General features: G+C 39.2%; 1 protein-coding gene across 2 annotated transcripts in view; it reads left to right on the top strand.

Moving 5' to 3' along the window:
* Atp8b1 (ATPase, aminophospholipid transporter, class I, type 8B, member 1) overlaps window positions 1-15,971 on the top strand; it is a 118,388-nt gene that overhangs the window by 88,505 nt on the left and 13,912 nt on the right. For both annotated transcript variants that reach the window (XM_005372979.2, XM_013510988.1), the window contains 6 exons: window positions 66-222; window positions 5,496-5,684; window positions 7,471-7,583; window positions 9,702-9,866; window positions 10,938-11,049; window positions 12,563-12,638. In XM_005372979.2, the coding sequence (XP_005373036.1) occupies window positions 66-222; window positions 5,496-5,684; window positions 7,471-7,583; window positions 9,702-9,866; window positions 10,938-11,049; window positions 12,563-12,638 (812 nt within the window). The remainder of the gene's footprint in view (window positions 1-65; window positions 223-5,495; window positions 5,685-7,470; window positions 7,584-9,701; window positions 9,867-10,937; window positions 11,050-12,562; window positions 12,639-15,971) is intronic.

The raw sequence follows: 15,971 nt of genomic DNA, 5'->3' as shown, positions 1-15,971 counted from the left end.
TTCGTATCAGTTGTGAATACAGGAATATTTTTCTTAAATCGCATTTCCTTCTCCACTTCTTTCAGCAAGTTGACTTTAGCTGGAATACATTTGCTGATGGGAAATTTGCATTTTATGACCATTATCTTATTGAGAAAATCCAATCAGGGAAGGAGCCAGAAATCCGGCATTTCTTCTTCTTGCTTGCAGTCTGCCACACAGTCATGGTGGACCGTACCGACGGTGAGTGTTCCTCTGACATTGTAGGCCTCTGAGGCCAGCTTTTCAGTTTGCTGGTGACTCATGCTCATGACTCAGATGTATATCAAATAGTAGGCATGATAAGTCTGTCTCAGTCATTCAAGCCATGGGTATTGGAGAGCACCTGCAGTTAGAATGGAATAACAAAGCCCGAAACAAGATTTTCTCCGGAAGTTTAAAACCAGTTCATAGCTGTAACCCTGATTTTATCACTTTGTTAATGCAATTTTATCATTAAAAGAAATGGCTGGCTCTTGAATTATAATAGAAGACTAGAAATCTTTCTACTATATGATACTTTATTGAGAATGTAAAATCAGATCTTATCTACATCACAAGTGAACTTTAAACTTAATCTTTTGTGCAATGATTTTGGAGATTTCTTTTATTGCTTAAATTCAGATATGCTTTGCTGGAAATTTTATCAGCCAAAGCCTGGGTCCCTTTAAGCTGCCTTTCTCATTTGAAGGACCATAATTAATGTGAATTTGCATGGGAACAAGTAATGCTGACATTTAGGTTCCTGGACAGAATTTTTAAATCCAGTTTGTATCAGCTCTGTTACTGCAAGTTCATCTGTATCAATGAAAACCAGTCATTTTCTCACATATGGGCATAACGAATTCTATAGATGCATCTGTGCATTGTAAAATGAGCACAGGGAATTCTTCTGATATAGCTATAATTAAGCACAGACATTTCATTACTCACTTCCTTCATTCACTTCATTCTTTTTTTATGTTGTCACTGTTTTCTTTTATGGTCCTGGGGATTGAACCAATGGCCTTTGCACTGAGCTACATTCCCAGCCCCTTGTTTTTGAGACAAGGTCTCCTCATGTCACTAAGTTGCCCAGGCTGGGCTTGAACTTGTGATCTTCTTGTCTCAGCCACTCAGAGTGCTGCAATTATAGCCATGCACCACCATGTCTGGCTCATTCTTTCCTTGTTACTTCAGACACTGAGGCATAGAGAAGTCCCTCATGATGAGGTTCCAGCCGTGATATTTCATAATAGATAAGAAGTCTCAGAGAAGGAATATGCATAAAAAGTGAAATGTGTAGAAGCCATACATGATGTCTTTCAGCAAGTTTCAAAGAAACCCATTCTCCAATGATAACCTAATAATGTAGTGCAGTGAGACTGCAGGGTCCAAACTAGGATGGACCCATGGGAGAGGCTGTTGGCAGCGAAGAGGGGAGGGGAGGAAAGGGATGATACCAGGTCACAAGTTGCCCAGGAAGAAGTCACTTTGACTAGCTCAGCAAATTTTACTTGTAGAATAAAAACTATGACATTTAAAGCATCTTGGTTCATTTTGATTCATCAGTAAAATTATTTTTATTCTTCAAGTGTATGGTGGTATTTTGAGAGCTAAATGGTCGACTTAAGAAAACGTAATACCATTTTTACAGGCGGTGCACACCTGTAATCCCAGCACTCTGGGAAGCTGAGACAGGATAATTGCTAGTTACAGCCCAGCCTGGGAAACTTAGCTAAATCCTGTCTCAAAAGTAAAAAATAAGAAAAGGACTGGGGACAGTGGGTTCAATCCTGTGCAGGAATTGGGGGGGATTATATACAGTATACCATGTCTATATTTTTTTTCCCATTATACTATTAGTAACAAAGCCCTGGACTGTGTACTAGAGGTGAGCCAGCCCAGTTTTGGTTGCTGTCTGAGCGCCAGCTTCCTCAGTGCTGCAGTAAAAAGGCTGGACGTTCAGAATCCCTTCAGCATCACATTCTGCAGCTGTCCTGCTGTCAGCTGAGGTAAAGGGTTGAACATGCTGAGTACTCTTTCTTCACAAGCAGAAAGAGTCAAGCAGTTGACTCTGTAAATGACAAGCAGTTGCTCCAGCTACTGCGAATGGAGACAGGGTGAATTCCTTGGCACAGGAGGTTAGATAAGAAATTGGCTTGACTTTTGATCCATAAAGGACCATAAAAGACTTCTTTGAAAGGGACCTTAGAGACTACACACCTCTGATTTTAGAGCTAAGGAAATCCAGGCCCAGAAAGCAAGAGGGACCTGCCTGAGGTCTTCCAGCACGTGCAAACTCATCCTAGTACAGCCTTGCATAATGTGGCTGCCCCTTCACAGTAAGGTCTTCTTTTCTGTCTTTTATAAGAATAAAGAAGATTGCTTTGTTCTCTGTATTATGCATAGCATCATCAAGAGGAAGGACATCCTTTCACATATGTGGCCAGGAACATGTGACCTCAGCAGATGATTTGTGTGGCCTGAATGTTGAGTACATAAAGAGATCATAATGAAGAGGCCACGTTAGTTTCCTGTTGCTTTAGTCAATTAATACAATTCAGGCACTTGAGATACCCACATATCTCTCTAGGTCAGAAATCTGGGCATGACATGACTGGCTTCTCTGCTCAACATCTCACTAATATCAGGGTCAGATTGTGTGCTTACCTGGCGCTCAGTGTCTTCCAAACTCATTCAATTAGGGTAGGATTCAGCTCCCTGTAAAAGGACTGTGGTCCCCATTTCCCCGTGGGCTTTCAGCTAGACTTAGTTGGCCTCAATGCTTACCAGTCCGTCCCCTCCACCTTCAGTGCCAGGGACCGAGACTCCTGCTCTAGCAGAGGTCATGGAAGCATAGAGCCTGGAAGGCTTGGAAGCCTCTCCTTCCTTGGAGGTCTTTAGAGAACTCACTTCACAAGGCCTCTGCCTCATATTGGGTCTGATATGCTGGAGCAGAAAGAGAAAGGAATTTGAATAAAGAGAGAGACAAAAAGTGGCATTTGTGGTTTGAGTGTATTTTTTGTTGGCGTCAGTTTTCATGATAACAGAGGTTAGTCTGTAAAAAATGGTCTTTCTGGTTGCCTCTAAAGGTGCAGCACATGAAGAATTTTCTTCAAACGGTTATTAGTCTAAGCATCTTCCTACAAATATAAAGTTGAAGTTTGGACCAAGTCTCTGAGGTTTTTTTTCTTCTCTGTTAGTCTGCAAGTTTCTGATTCTATTACCAGAAGGTAGTGGAAGGATTTTCTTTTTCCTATAATGATACAAATGTCAGGTGTTGGCTTCAGATAGGATTGTCCCACTCATGGTCATGTTACCGCCTTTCATTATTTTATTTCTTCTCTCTGTTGGAAGTAAGCTTGCTGTTAATATTATGTAAGGTATCGCTGTGCCAACTAAAATTGTGAAGGGAGGTGTTTTGTTCTTGCTGCTGCTTGCTTAGCTCTGGGTAAACAGTTTGCCTTCTGGCATTTGTGTATGTTTATGGAATGGCTGGATTTAGCAAGGACATTTATACTTTCAGGGTGAACAAACAGAAAGCAAGCCTACAGTGTCATCTTTAATTACTAGTTGGAAGTGCTTAACACTGACTTAGAATGAATTATCTGAGCCAGCACAAGAAGGAAGGAGAGCGGGGAGGGGTATTTAGTTCTACCTATAACCATTTCCCCGGGTGCCTCCTACCCGTCCAAGTAGACAGAGGTATGAAAAGCTGCCCATGTACCCATAGCTGACGTCCTGGTCATACTATGCTGGAAAACTAAATTCCCTTTTCTGCAGAAATTCATCTGGCTATGGAAATACTCTTCTTTCTATTCTGAGGCAGAATAAGTTGGGCAGGAAATAGAAAATCTTGGGTAGGCAGAGTAGATTTCTTTTTAACTTTTACTGCAATATAATGTGTGCAAAGACATGTACATATCATAACATACCATGTACAGCTCAATGAATATACCCTTATAAAGAGTACTGACTTACAAAAGAAAGCCAGCATCACGGCATACACCTGTAATCCCAGCACTCTGAGAGGCTGAAGCAAGAGGACAGCAAGTTTGAGCCCACCTACTCTCCTCAGCAAGACTGTCTCAAAAAGTTTTTTAAAAGGGCCAGTTTTTAAAAAGAAAGAAAAATGTACTATCAATTCTCTTAAGAAGTCCTTTCGTGTTCCCTCTGCTTACTATCCATTCAAGAAAACTCTCCTGGCTTTGGGTAATGTGGGCAGTTCTGATCATTTTTTAGACTGTATGACTGGAATCCTTTAGAACATGTATTCTTTGGTGTCTGGTTTCTTTCACTCAAGGTTGTGAGATTTATTCTTATTGCTGAAGTGTAGCTGTGAATAGAAGGTAATTGTCTATTATTTAACTTTTAAAAATCAAGGTACTGGGGCCAGGGGAATAGCTCAGTGGTAGAAGGCTTGCCTAATGTGCACAAGGCCCTGGAGTGCGATCCCTAGAACCATAATAAAAAAAGAAAATCAAGATATTGATCAGACTGACAAAGTTTCATTATTTTCTAATTAGAATACAGTGTGGTTATGGCAAAGTAAACACATTCTTCTAACCTTTTTGGGAGACAGAGTAGAAATATAGCCCCGGGCTTAAAAATGATCAGCAGAGGGCTGAGGACACAGCTCAGCGGTATAGCACACACTTAGCATGCTCGAGGCTCTGGGTTCCATACCTGCCACCACAAACAAACAAAAGTCAGTGTTCTCTAGTTCAGTATTTTTACTGCTAAGAATCGTTCAGTATTTTTACTGCTAAGAATCTGTCCTTAAAACAGAAACAGAAAAAAAAAAAAAATTTTTTTTTTTTTTTTTTTCAGTTTTTTTAAGACAGGGTCTCACTATGTAGTTCAGGCTGGCCTTGAACCTACTATGTAGCCCAGGCTGGCTTCAAACTTGTAGCGATCCTCCTGGTGAGCCTCCCAAGTGCTGGGATTACAGGTGTGTGCCATCACGCCCGGCTAGGAAAAAAATCTTTATACTAACAGAAAAGTTGTTACATGTTATTTTTGAGATCCAAAATTTTGGAAGTAATTAAGTGCCTAAAGGAAATGGTCACGTGTTTACACTGATTTAAATAATTTTATGAAGTGTCTTTAAAGGTATAGTAACATGTTCAAAATATAATGTTAAAATAATCCAAATGTAAACATCTACTCGGCAGGACAGAAACTATTCCCAAAATAGGCATTTTAAAAAAGATTGAAAGGAATGATTAAATGATATGGCCTGTGGATAGTGGAGTTACAGGAATGTCCCTATTCTGACCAGTTGTTTTATTTCTAGTTTCTACTACCATTTATAATTGAAAATAAAAGTTTGAAAGTGTCTGAAGCTTTACTGTGGCACAGTCCTTAGGTGTCAGTGGCTAGTTTTCTTGAGGATGTGCTGAACGTTGCTTAGGATCCTGAGTAGAGAATTGGGGGTGAGCTCTGTGTTTAGTTTCACAGCTCTTCTGGGATTTGTCTCCTGCTTTCCTTGTTAGGTCCAATCAACTACCAGGCAGCCTCTCCTGACGAAGGTGCCCTGGTAACTGCCGCAAGGAATTTTGGCTTTGCCTTTCTTGCCAGGACACAGAACACGATCACCATCAGTGAGCTGGGTACTGAAAGGACCTACAAAGTTCTCGCCATTTTAGACTTCAACAGTGACCGGAAGCGAATGTCTATAATAGGTAGGTCTTCTTCAGACTATGGCTCGTTCACTTCAATATTGCTTTGACCCATTTTATTCAGCAAGGGCAGGGTAAAGCAGGTGATGAGTGGACTGTCAGGCTCCTGGAGACCATCCAAAACTTAGAGAAATTGGTGGTATTTTTTTAAACTCTTCACCATGTCCACTACACAGAGGGACATTCTGGACTATCAGAATCCTGCAAATGTTATGGACATTCTCTTCCACGGAGGCCTCTAGCTGCTAAATCTGAAGGGGCAGGTGCAACTTGCCTAGCAACTGTGGGTGGCCTGCAGTGCGGCCCATGGCATGTGCTCCCCAACAACCCTTCGGAGCACATAGCTTCTACACCTGACACCTGGAGGGCGGACTCAGTAGACGAGGCATTTGTGAGAAGAGAGAGCCTGGGCATATGGATCACAAAGGTACCTGTAGTCCAGGCCCTCAACCACAGGACACCGAATGGGGATGAGGATCACATCCTAATTCTGAAGTTATTGTTTTTGGTTAGTAATTTGAAATAATTTTAAATTTATGGAAGTTGCTAGAATGGTTTAAAGGACTTTTGTGCACCCCTTAGTATGCACCATTTGTTAACATTTGCCATACTTCTCAATGTCATGATCTATACAAGTTACTACCTTCTGAACCATCTGAGAATAAAACACAGAAATTAGGCTGTAAATACATTAGTAAGGATTTGCCAAGAACAAGAAGTTTCACTAATATACAAAGTAAAATAACCAGAATAGAAAATCTACTATGATACAATATTATATAATCTACTGACATTTCCAAATTTTACCAGGAAATTTCTTCCTAGTTTTCTGGTCCCCTCTTCCCTTTATCCCACCATCTTTCCCTCTTTACCTTCCTGTCTCCCTCTCTCCTTATTTTCTCCTAGTTCAGAATCCAATTCAAAATTATGTGTTGCATTCAGTGATCATGATTTCAACCTTTGTTTTTGATCGTCCATACACTGATATTTTTGGAAAGCAAAGGTCAGGTATTTTTGTAGAATGTCCCTCAATTTGGATTTGTTTGGTGTCCCCTCATGATTAGATAGATTAAGGTTATATATTCTTGACAGTATAGTACATACGTGATTTTATGCCCTTCTTGAAGTCACATCAGAAGGCATTTTGTCTCAGTAATGGTGGCACTGACTTTGATGACTTGGTTAAAGTACTGTATATAAACCTTCTCCACTGTGACTCTGAATTTTCAACGAGTAAAAATATATAGGTCTAACTGTCTCCTAAACTCTTAACTGAGTGTTTTCTGTGTGCCTAACATTAGTCTGGAGTTATCATGCCTGGCATCTGTATTGGCGATCTTGAAATCTAGTTAGTGATGAGGCACGTACTGCAGTTAACTTATTGGGTACATCAAAACACAAGAAAATGATCACAGGAGGCATGTTATGGTCTGACGTAAGAGTCCTGAGTTCATAGGTAAGAAAGATTCTTTGGCATGGACAATGAAAATTCTACGGAAAAAAGTAGCTAGCACAGAATATAGTTCATAGTAAGGAGTCTAAATATTTGTTAAAAGAGTAAGTAAATGTGGAAAACTGAGTTGACTATGATGGAAACTTTTCATATTTCTTTCACTATTACGTTCATTGTAGACAGTGGCTCATCAGCTTTGTTGAGGGCAACACTTTTCTAGATGCATTAATATTAAACTCAGGAATTATGAGCACAGTAATCTTTCATACTAACTTTATAAATGTTTTCTATTAAGAACTTAATTCCATTGTGTCCTTTTCCTTTTCTTACTACCAGTGAGAACCCCTGAAGGCAGTATCAGGCTATATTGTAAAGGTGCTGACACTGTAATTTATGAGCGGTTACATCGAATGAATCCTACAAAGCAAGAAACACAAGATGCCCTGGATGTAAGTCTCACTTTTTCTGTGTCTGCTAGAGATTCTGATCTTACTTTTTGGGACTGTCTATTAAGCTCACATGAGAGCTACATGTTAACTGCTGACCCTTCCTTTGCTTTGGTATCAGCACCAAAATGGGAATGTGGTCAGCTGGGTACTAGTTCTGCCCATGCTGCTGACACCCTAGGAAATGACCATGGAGCCCTTTCTCAGCATCCAGGTCTGCAGGTCTGAGTGGCCTTTCTGTCTTCCAGCGATCTTGAGCAAACTATAGCTGCATAGTGTTACTGGAAAATACAGTATGTGTTTAAATTTTTAAAAATTTATTACAGTAAAAGATACATTGCCATTAATCCCCCTTGCTTCAAACACATTTGCCCGACTGTTCTTTTCACTTTCTGAATTAGTTCTGGAGGTACTCGTTTGTGTCTAATTTTGTTGCACTGTCACAGTTGCCTTTATGTCCTGAATCAACTGAAAATGTTTACTTTTGGGGGTCATTTTGACTTTGGAAAAGAGCCACAGTGTCAGATCTGGTGAATAAGGTGTTTGAGAACCCTTACAATGTTTTCATAAGCTTCCCTTTCCTATTTTTGATCATATCACAGACTTCCAGAATTGCTTCAGAAACTATCAAGATTTTAAAGTGAAAGCTTTCAGTCTTTGTCTATTTAGTATGATGTTGGCTAAAAACATTTTTTTTAAAAAGCAAGTATCAAAATGATGGGGTAACTGTGTTCAACGTGAGGGGGATACTTTGAGGGCAGTTAATGGCAATGTCTTTTAATATACATTTTTTTAAAAAATTAAGCATTCACTGTAGTTTTTGATCACCTCTTACACATTACACTGTAGTCTTAATATTTCTGTGACCTCCCAAAACTCCACCTTCTTGATAGAGAATAAAGGCAAGAAATCGTTCCTATAAGACCGGATAACAAAGAAAGATCTTGGAACTTTATTAGCAAAAACAATTTGGTTTTAATTATATCAAAGCCCTTATCTTAGAAAGCTATCGAATGATACTGCAGCTACTAGACTATTTGTGGAACTTGCACTTTAGGAATTGTCCACAAGTCCTCATATTGTTTGATTTTATGTGTTGATGGCAGTGAGGTGCAGACATCAGCCAGAACTTGTGTCTCTGTTCTGCCTCTTTACCAGATTGGTGTCCTTGGAAACATGCTTAGTGTATGGTATGAACCATTAATTCCCCATGTGAAAAGGGAAATAGTAATTCCCACCCTGGAAGGTCCTTGCAAGAGAAAAATCTTTACACTTAATAGGTCATTAATAAAGTGTGCTCTTCCCTTTATTTTAAACATCCACTGAGGTTTACAGCCAGCCAAACATCCTACAGAGAGAAGTCTGATGAATGTGTCGTTTATTAACTGGGTCCCTTTTTAGATTATGTACTCCCACTAATGCAGGTAAAATTAATGATTCTGAGGAAGATGTGAACACCGTCAATCTAATCAACTAAGTATAGAGCCTTCTAAAGAAACTTTGAAAGTGAGAACTTGGTTGAACCAGTTCTTCTATCTTGGCTAGTAGACAAGATGTGACTATGAAGGAATGAAGATTTCTACTGGTTCATATTACAGCTATTTAGAATTATTTTACTCTGTTCACTGTAGGAAATTTCTAGATACATTTTTTCCTTAAAATGTTTGACCTCAGCTTTAATGTGGCTCACAGACTTGAGAGTTGACCTGAGGATTAATGTTGGGTGGGGATTCATAGTTTACTGGAATTGTAACATATTTTATGGGTACAATTTATAAAACATCAGGTCTCTGTTTATAACATTATTACACCCTTTGTTATTTTCTTACTTATTAAGAGAAAAAGCTTTTCTTCACCCTTGTGACTTTATTTAGAATAAAGGTAGTCTTTTTCCCTTAAACTAATTTAGGACCTAGAAATATAATTTTAGGACCTTGAGGATGCTTAGAAAACAAAGCCTATTATAAACCAAAGTTTAATCCCTCTGTGGAAACTTTCATAGTTCGCTGTCTCTTGTTAAATTCTCTTAGTGTATTACTCAGAGTAAGATTTCAAACTTGATCTTAAACTATATAAAATTAACTATTCCTGCATGGGTGGCTTATCTTTCATATAAAATAGATCTTTGCAAGTGAAACTCTTCGAACTCTGTGCCTTTGCTACAAGGAAATTGAAGAAAAGGAATTTGCAGAATGGAATAAAAAGTTCACGGCTGCTAGTGTGGCCTCTACCAACCGGGATGAAGCTCTGGATAAAGTGTATGAGGAGATTGAAAAAGACTTAATTGTGAGTTTTTAGTCTTAATAATTTTTTCCTGGATGTTATAAACTGGATTGAAAATTTTATTGCATTTCATTACTTTTTTTATCTTGTGCTTTCAAAAATATTTTAACTTCAGCATTTGAAATTGGTCAAGGAACGAGGTCATTTGAACTTTTCTGTTCTGAAAAACAAAACAGAAGTTACTGCTCAAGAAAGCAAAAGGAAAAAAGATATTCAGAGAGGTTCTGATTTAACTCTATGATTTTTATATCACTTTTTAAAATTCATTGAGTTTTATATGACAACAAACCAGCATTTATTTCATAATTAGAATTACAGAAACATTTTGAGAAATTTTTAAATAAGAGTCTACCACCCTGCACAAACATTTTGAGAAATTTTTAAATAAGAGTCTACCACCCTGAAAATAACAAAGGGTGCAATAATGTTATAAACAGAGACCTGATGTTTTATAAATTGTACTCATAAAATGTTACAATTCCAATAAACTATGAATCCCCACCCAACATCAATCCTCAGGTCAACTCTCAAGTCTGTGAGCCACATTAAAGCCGTACCACCCTGTACATACACAATCCTATCTGAAATAAGGGAAAGACACCATTTTTTTTGTTGTTGTTTTTTTTTCCAGTACCAGGAATCGAACTCACGACCTTGAACTTGCCAGGCAGGCGCTGGACATCATATTTAAATGAGGCTTTTCAAAACCATACTTATTGCCTATAGATTTAGAGTAACTGGAAATAGCCCACAAATAGCTATTGTTGCCCTTTACCCAGAATGGGCTTATGTCTATGTAAAGCAGCAGATACACAATGAAAGTGTGTTCTTAACATCATTTTGTACTTGTGTTTTTTTATTTATTTTTTCATCTCATGCTTTAAGGAAAAGTTTCGAGTTGTTTTGGTTTGTGGTGTGAGTGGCGTTCTTGCCAAAGCTGGCCTCTGGCCGCTCTAGAGCAGCAAGCAAGGAGTATAATCATTATTTCTTTTTAGAGGTGGGCAAACGGAAGTGAAAGAAAAATTCTGGGTTTACTTTCTAATTGCTTTTTTGTCCCCTAAATGTCTATTTCAGCTATTAGGTGCTACAGCTATTGAAGACAAGCTACAGGATGGAGTTCCAGAGACCATTTCAAAACTCGCAAGAGCTGACATTAAGATCTGGGTGCTCACAGGAGACAAAAAGGGTACTTTATTGTGTAGGGAAGAGTATTAAGTCACAAGTGCTTATGCCTCTGGTTTCCTTTGTACAAGATGACTTTTCATCCTATACAAACACTAGCCATTTCTTTAAAAGGAAGGCATGTTCTCTTCTTTAAAACCTTCATCCTCATCCTGTCCCTGTCCTTCCCTTAGCTGCCTCAGTAGCAGATTGCTGGTAATTTAGCTCCTTGTTGTGTCTGCTGATTATGGTTGGTCTTATCTCTACAACCAGACCTGAGCCCCTGTCCTGAAAAGACCGACTCCCTCTCCCTTCTGTCTCTTCCGCAGTTTTCCATGTGTTGTATATAGGCTAGAAAAATATAAAGTGCTGAAAGACCACAACTTTTGTTTCATTGCTTATTGTATTGCTTAAAAATCAAATTAAAATTTTATACCTTAGGAAAAATTTTAGTTTTTAAAGTTAGAGCTCAACAAGTTATTGTTTGGCATTGATCCTTTATTCCACAAGCCTCTCCCAGGAGATCAGAGAATGTCTCTTGCTCTGACCTCATCAGTCGGTTACATACTCTGCCAAGTTACGGGAAGAACAGCCCTGACCTTTAATAAGTACCAAATGGGTGGTAATGGAAGAAGGGAAAAAATATCTTCAGGAGGAGCCCGTGTGAGCACTGATAGAAACGTTTTCCTTCGCCCCACCCAGTAACAGAGTGATTAAACCACATAATCTGAGTGTGCTTAGTACTTTATGAACAATTCATTTGTTAAATAACCAAATTATATACTTGGTCATATCGCACATTTTACTATTCAAAGGATCTCAGGCTAGACTTTGACTTTCACTTGTTACAGAAACAAAGGGTTTTTTTTCTTTATATGACTTTTATATATTGCTACAGAAAAATAGTATCTTTGGCTGAATCTGGTTATGTTCATGAGTTGAAAGAAATCATTATTACACATTGAGTCCCTAATCTAAAAGTTTGAGATCCAAAATGCTCAAACTCTGAAACTTTTTGAGCACTGATTTCTTTTTTTCTTTTTCTTTTTTTGGTTTGTTTGTTTGTTTGATATAGGTCTTGCTGTGTAGTTCAGACTGGCCTTAAACTCACTGTGTAGCCCAGGCTGGCCTCAAACTCACAGTGATCTTCCTGTCTCAGCCTCTTGAGTGCTGGGGTTACAGGTGTACACCACCACGCCTGGCCCTGAGTGCAGACTTGATGCCACAATGGAACATTTCTCACCTGAGTGCATGTCACCCATGTGATGGATCACATTCACTAAAAATATATAAAATTACCTTCCGGCTGTGTGCATATGACTTATGTAAAGCATAAACAAATTTAGTTTTTAGGCTTGGTGCTTGTTTCTAAGACATCTTATTATTCATACGCAAATACTGCAAAATCCAAAAAAAGAAATCTAAAACATTTCTGGTCCCAAGCATCTCAGATCAGGGACATACAATCTGTATTAGATAAAGCCAATTGTTTAATTCAACACTAGGAATGACATTTAACTTAATTTTATCTGCTGCAGAAACTGCCGAAAATATAGGATTTGCTTGTGAACTTCTGACAGAAGACACCACTGTCTGCTATGGGGAAGATATAAAGTAAGTAAAGGCCTTGCAGTGTGAAATTATGCAGGACTTCATCTTCACAAAGTCAGGACTAGATGCACGGGGCAGGACATATGCAGAAACCAGAGCTGGAATGTGTCTCAGGTTGGTCACTTTTAAATTAAGCAAGAGAACAAACACAAACACATAGCTGCAAGTTATTCTGAGCAGATTTTAGTCTCAGGAAAACTTGGGACCTCTTAGGGGACATTTTCTCCATTCTTTAGAAGTCCTGGGTGCTTGTTTGTCTCCTGCAAAAGGAAGTGCACCTGTGATATCAGTAGCAAATTAATATGAATTATGTTTTGCTTTTTCTAGGGATTTTTACCTTTTGGAAGCAAATAAAAGGTCCCAAGGAGACAGAGGAGGGGGGACAGAGACCAACCAACTTTGTCCCAGAAGGAAAGTGTTTGGTGGGTCACATTATGTAGGTTATCTATAGTCCATTTAAAGGTGGACAGGCCTGATATTTTTAAATCTTAGCTTATGCTGGAACATGGTTTTTTTGCACTGAATCAAAGTCGCAGCAGACCTGGAAACAGCCTAGAAAAGTCTGGTCTTGTTAAGAAGCTCTAAACATACTAGACACCGTTACCAAGATGTGCTTACTGATGGCTTAACAGTTCCATTCATTACTCAAGACTTTTCCTCAGAACGCTGCCAGGCAGGCACAAGGTCAGAGTTACACACATTCGCTGGGTCTACAAAGATGATGGGGAAGTTACTGTCCTTATTAGTCTTCTTTCTAATGATGATGATAAAGCATTGGTGACTGTTTCCAATATTTAGGCATTCTGCTAAATTAGGCGAAACCAGAAACCTTATTATCCAGATCAGTTGTGATTAAATTGAGGCACATAAACTATGCCTCTTTGTGCTTTTAGGTTTTAAAAAAGTAGTAATAGGCTGGGCGTGGTGGTTTGCCTGTAATCTCAGTGCTTGGGAGGCTGAGGCAGGAGGATAACTGCAAGTTTGAGGCCAGCCTGGGCTATAAAGTGAGTTCCAGGCCAGCTTGAACTGCATAGGGAAACACTGTCTCAGAAAGGCAAAAAAAAAAAAAAGGAGCAATAGTCAAATAAATGTTTAGTATGTTTACTTAGTTTTTTTTTTGAGGGCATCTTTGTCTTTTTGAGATAGGGCTCCTTATGCAGTTCAGGCCGACCTTGAGCTCACTTTGTAGCCCAGGCTGGTCTCAGACTCTCAAGGATCCCCATCTCAGTCTCCCCAGTGCTGGGATTACAGGTGTGTGCCACCGTGCCTCATTTAAGTAGTTTTTGACTGCCAATAATTTGGTTAATTACCACATGGTTTTGTTTATTTTTGTAGATGGGGCCCTTAATAAATTTCTGTTCTTTTTAAAAAGGATTAGAATTTGGTTACTATGCTAAATTAAAAGATGAAATTTATACAAGTAGCAAAATTTCTTTTAAATTTTTTAAAGAGAAAAAAATTCAAAACAAGGTAATAGGAGGGTAACAATGGTTAATCTATTGTGTACTGTTACCTTTAAATTAGTTGCTCAGAGAACAAGATACAGGCATTTAACTGTCCAAACAATATTAGCGCAAACCTTGATTTTCAATGAACTAGGATAAGTTAGTAGTATAACTATTTTAACTATCCTTTTCCCTTCCTTCTTTTCTCCTTCCCCCCATTCCAGTTTCTCTTTCCTTTTGAATAGTTTCTTCCAGTAGCAAAGTTTATGATCACACTCTTAGCCCAGTGTCCCTTTGTAGAGAGGTGAATCATCTTTCTAGAGAGTTCCTGAAATGTTGACTCCTGTAAAGTGATTTGAATAGGTAACTTTATTTTTTTCTCTTTCAGCCTTATTTTTTAATTAATTTAATTTCTTTTAAAAAAATTTTAGAGTACTGGAGATTGACTCCAGGCAGCACTGACCGATGTTTCTAGTCCTTTTTATTTTTAGTTTTTAAATTTTGAGTTGGGATCTTGCTAAATTGTCCAGGCTGGCCTTGCACTTGGCAGTTCTCCTCCCTCAGCCTCTGTGCCACCACACGCTGTCTTCCAGCCTTTTACTGTTTTGTCTTGATCATATTTAACTTGAAAATGAGAATGAATGTGGTAAAGGGATAGCAGACACCCGATCTTGCCATGCAGTAGTTCTTCAGCTTGCCCTCTGCTACACAATGTCTGCAAACATCTTTGGTGGTTGCGGCAGGGCAAGAGGGGTGCTAGTGGCTTCTAATGGTTAGGGACCAGGGATGCTGTTAAATGTCCTATACTTTGCAGTAAGCAGCAACATATAACAGAATTATCTGGGCAAAGACATCGGTAGTGGCAAGGTTGAGAGGCCTTCCTTGGAAGCTGAAGAATAATGGCCGATTGTATAGAACGGGAAGCACTCTAGGCTGAAAGCGAGGAAACCTAAGTCCTCCTCCCAACTTCCCTGTTATCTTGCTGCAAGAGGGCACATTACCTTGCTCTGGCTTGACTGCCCTATTCGTAGTGAAGAGAATGGACAAGAAACTTTCCATTTCTAAATTCCTTGACTCATTTTTCCATTACTAGAAAGTGTTACTAGCTGGGTATCATAATGCATGCCAGTAATTCAGCTATTTGGGAGGCTGAGGCAGGAGGATCCTGAGTTTGAGGCTTGGGCAGTTTAGTAAGACCTGCTCTCCACAGAAAATTTTAAAAGGCCTGAGAGTATAGGTCAGATCTCCCTGGATTCAATCCCCAGTATGGAAGGAAGGAAGGGAGAGAGGGAGGGAGGGAGGGAGGAAGAGAAGAAGAGAGCAAGAGGGACAGGGAGAGGGAGACAGAAGGAGGAAGGGAAGGGAGGGAGGGGTATAGAGCAGGGATTAAAAAAAGAGAATGCGTGGGAAGGAGAAAAAGAACGACTATATGTCAATAATTTGTTGATATAAAGCACTGGGAATTTTTAAAAGATGGATGTAATTTTGTAGCCAAGGTATTATAATTCGGATCGATTGCCTTCCTTCTGCTGCTCATGAACACACTGGGAACTGTCTTCCTTTGGCTGTCTTCAGCAAATCGAGAAGTACCAAGGACATGGTGCCCCCATGGTGGAAGAATCAAAACTTAGTAAGATTATGTCATCCAACTAAAAAGAGCAAAGAATTTGAGTAGACACTTCTCCACAGAGGATGCACAAGTGGCTGATAAGAAAGTGAGACAGTGCTCAACGATAGTAGTCACTAGGAAAATGCAAATCAACACTGAAATGAGCTGTCACCTCCTGTGAAGGAAGAGGGGGTACGAGGGAAGGGGGATGGGGAGGAGGAAGAAGAGAGAGAAAGGCAGGGAGGAGAGAAAGGGAAAAGAGATATAAAATAACAAGTGTCA

This window comes from Chinchilla lanigera, unplaced genomic scaffold (assembly GCF_000276665.1).
Source record: "Chinchilla lanigera isolate Chin_1 unplaced genomic scaffold, ChiLan1.0 scaffold00001, whole genome shotgun sequence".
Taxonomy (NCBI): domain Eukaryota; kingdom Metazoa; phylum Chordata; class Mammalia; order Rodentia; family Chinchillidae; genus Chinchilla; species Chinchilla lanigera.
Note: the sequence above shows the minus strand (reverse complement) of the source record. Positions and strands in the feature narration are given on the sequence as shown.